The following is a 3,356-nucleotide window of genomic DNA, read 5'->3' as shown; positions in this document are numbered from 1 at the left end:
TCATTCATTCACTCTCACCATCACTTTTCAGGTACTCTCACTAGTAGTCTACTTACCAGTACCACACACTGTTCTTCCTTAAAAGCAGATTCATCATCATAATTCATAGCCCCAAACACAAGCTAATAAAGATCTCTCTCTCTCTAACCTTTTGTTTCTGCCACAACAAAACAACATACATACACAAACAACAACAATAACAGTCTATATGGAATAATATTTTTACGGAAATATGTAAGATATTTTTTCAGTATTCTAATAATTTTAGTCGTAGATCTTAATTATATATATTTTATAATTGAGATTAATAACTAAAATTACCGAAACACCGTATTTTGAATAATATAATAAGTTAAAAGTCAAATTAAAAAAGAAAACTAAAATAAAGGGAAAAAAATAAAAACAAAAGTAAACCCTAAACATGCTGACCTAGCTAGTATCACTGAGATCAAGGGATGAAAGAGAGGGATCAAGAGGTTTTATCATAAAATTTGCTTCTTTTTTTTTTTTTTGATAATTGAAAAATGCTTGAACTGTTCGAATTAGATAGAAAAACAAAGAGCAGATGATAATTTAGATAGAAGGCAAGCCTTATAGAAGAGGCTTCAACGAAGGCGCGCTTCACAGCAAAGATCAGAGTACATTACATTACACGAGAAATCAAACAGATATAGAGGCCTTATTGGGTTGCACCTGGAGGCGGAAGCTGATGATGATGATGGTGGTGATGATGATGATGATGATTTAAAAGCGGCATCAACGGCATAGCCATTGACAGAGTCTGTTGTTGCTGCTGGTGTTGGTGTTGGTGTTGTTGGTGGTGGTTATGTTGCTGAGGTGGACGCTTGCGCTTCTTCTTCTCATAACTGATTCCTCTGGCTTTGGACTGAAGATCTCGAACTTCGCGAAGGTAAAGTCTAACGGCCCTTGCACCGAACGGGTTGGCTTCGGGCTTCCCTCCGTTCTCCTCAAAAGCTGCCCTAAGACGGCCGATGAGAGCATCAAGACTTCCCCAAGCTTGCCTGAGTGGGCATGGACATGGCGCCGGCGGGTTTGGGTGCCCGTAAAATGGACAGATTGGTGTGTGAACCTTTGTCTTTCCAAATTGGTCCAAGTACCTGAAATATTCATATCATATCAAATCAAATCAATTCAACACTAGCCCTCCCTCTCTATGTCTTTTCTAGTCATATAATATCAAACTTTTATAATCATAATCTAGCAAAGCAAAGCAAGTATCAAAGTTTTGAATCTTGTCTTTTGCATGTAGCAAGACGATAAATTTTTTAATAGAATTTTAATCCACAATAAATTAATTATTAATTTGTTGATTTGGGATACTGTGAAAACCAAAACTTTTATAATCATAAAATTTATTATTAATTTTTTGTTATTTCATTCTTAATCATCTAGTGTCTTTTTTTATTTTACTGGTAAGTTTTTTTTAAATATTCATAGTACATATGATAAAACCATAGAAAAACTGAAATTAGCCAAATTCGAGGAATTATTTTTAATAAAAGAAGTAAAATTAAGGGAAAGCTATGAACTAAGAAGGTTCCTTTTTTGGTTTTCAAGACTTAGAAATTGTATGTTGTCTATTGAACTGATTTTAGGAACTTTTGTACCATTCCTTGGTCAAAAACTTATATTTCAATCATGTATGTAAATTTCTTCTTTTTCTTGTCTCTCTCCAAAGTCCAAAATTCCAAACACGTTAAACAAAAAAATCATAAAAATTGCAGAGTGGGGGGAGAGGTGCATGGTTAATTAAGAAGGAGAAGAGGGTGTTAATATTAATATATATAATAATATACCTTAGAAATTCAAGAACATGTGCACCGCTGCACCTAGAAAGGGACAAAGGGGGTCGGTGATTCTTCAGATACTGGCCAAACGTGTTCCAGTCACGCCTCTTCTGATTCTCATACCTGCTGCTGCTTGTGCTCGTCGTGGTGGTGGTTGTGCTGGAAGAGCCACCGCCGGAAGGGGAAGAACCACCACCACCAACAACTATGCTGCTGCTATTGTTGTTGTTGTTGCTGATAATGTTTCTGTTTATGTTGTTGGTGTTATTGTCAGAGTTACATGACTCCATGAACTCCTGAATTGATGAATCCATAATATCCAACAACAGGGAGGGTCTAATTTCTTTGTTTTTTGACTTTTTGTCTATTGAATTTGATGCAATAATACTACTTAACCTGGGTTCATTGTTCTTGGTCTTTTATTTTGTGTTCTAGGGTTCCTATTTAAGACAAGACAGTGACCAGAGTGAGGTGAGGGAAGAGGGGAGGGGTATAGAAGCAGAAAAGTAAGTGAGAGAGAAAGAGAGAGATGTAAAATGAGTGGAGATAAGATGAGATGAAAGGCTACTATACTTATAATTAGGGTAACAGTGGGGGAGCAGTATATAGTTTCAATGTTTACTCTCGTATACAATTTTTTTTAGTTTAATTTTGATGTATTTATAGTGTAATATTCAGACAGATAATTATATCCTCATTCGATTAATGTAAAAGATAATTATTTTTATTGATATAATATTATAATTAAATATACTAATGAAATTAAATTACTTTTTTATTATTGTTACGGTAAATAATAAAAACACTGTTTTTTCTTTTAGTAATTAGTGACACTTAGACTCTCAACGATGGAAGCAAGACTACATAAGATCTGATCTAATACCAAGTACAAATTTTATGATATAATATTAAATTTTTTATAATTAAAAAAATCTAATATTTAATTTTTATTCAATTTTAAAAGAAAAAAAAGAATTTTTAGTATAAGGCAAAAACAAAAAGAAAAACAAAACTGATGTAAAATTCACATAAATTCAAAAAAAAAATTTTTGAAAAAAAAACGTATTAGAGATATAATTATTTATGTATTTTTTTATTGAATTAATTTTTTTATAAAAGTAATTTCATGACATCTTTTAAGACAAGAACTAATTAAAAAATTTAAATCATTTTTAATAGAAAAAATAAAATATAAATGAGAGAAAAAAAATAAAACTCTAAATTGGTTCTATCAATTTTTGTACGGGGCAAATTAGACTAGTCTTAAGAAAAATATTGACAAATTATGTTTTAATATTTTAGAATATTAGTAAAATTAATCTCTTATTTTTTTTAATTTCAAATAATTTAATCTCTTAACAATAATAGTCTTTTTACAAAAAGTTAAAGCTTGATTTGTTATTTTTTTAAAATATTAAAGATTAATTTGTATTTTCATTTTATTAAAGACCATTTTTGTTCAATATTATAAAAAAATAAAAATTAATTTGTTAATTTTAATTTTAGAGTATATATCCAAACAGATTCTTAAGAAATTTTGTGTCGGAC

At 30.8% G+C, this 3,356-nt stretch overlaps 1 protein-coding gene across 1 annotated transcript; it reads right to left on the bottom strand.

The window, feature by feature from the left end:
- Window positions 1-477: 477 nt before the first annotated feature.
- On the bottom strand, window positions 478-2,338 carry LOC107473670 (protein LIGHT-DEPENDENT SHORT HYPOCOTYLS 4-like). The gene is made up of 2 exons (XM_016093255.3): window positions 1,818-2,338; window positions 478-1,118 (listed from the first exon to the last, which is right to left on the bottom strand). The coding sequence occupies exons 1-2, from the start codon at window positions 2,120-2,122 to the stop codon at window positions 680-682; spliced, it is 744 nt and encodes a 247-aa protein (XP_015948741.1). The 5' UTR covers window positions 2,123-2,338; the 3' UTR covers window positions 478-679.
- Between the last annotated feature and the right edge of the window lie 1,018 nt (window positions 2,339-3,356).

This window comes from Arachis duranensis, chromosome 2, assembly GCF_000817695.3.
Source record: "Arachis duranensis cultivar V14167 chromosome 2, aradu.V14167.gnm2.J7QH, whole genome shotgun sequence".
NCBI lineage: Eukaryota > Viridiplantae > Streptophyta > Magnoliopsida > Fabales > Fabaceae > Arachis > Arachis duranensis.
Note: the sequence above shows the minus strand (reverse complement) of the source record. Positions and strands in the feature narration are given on the sequence as shown.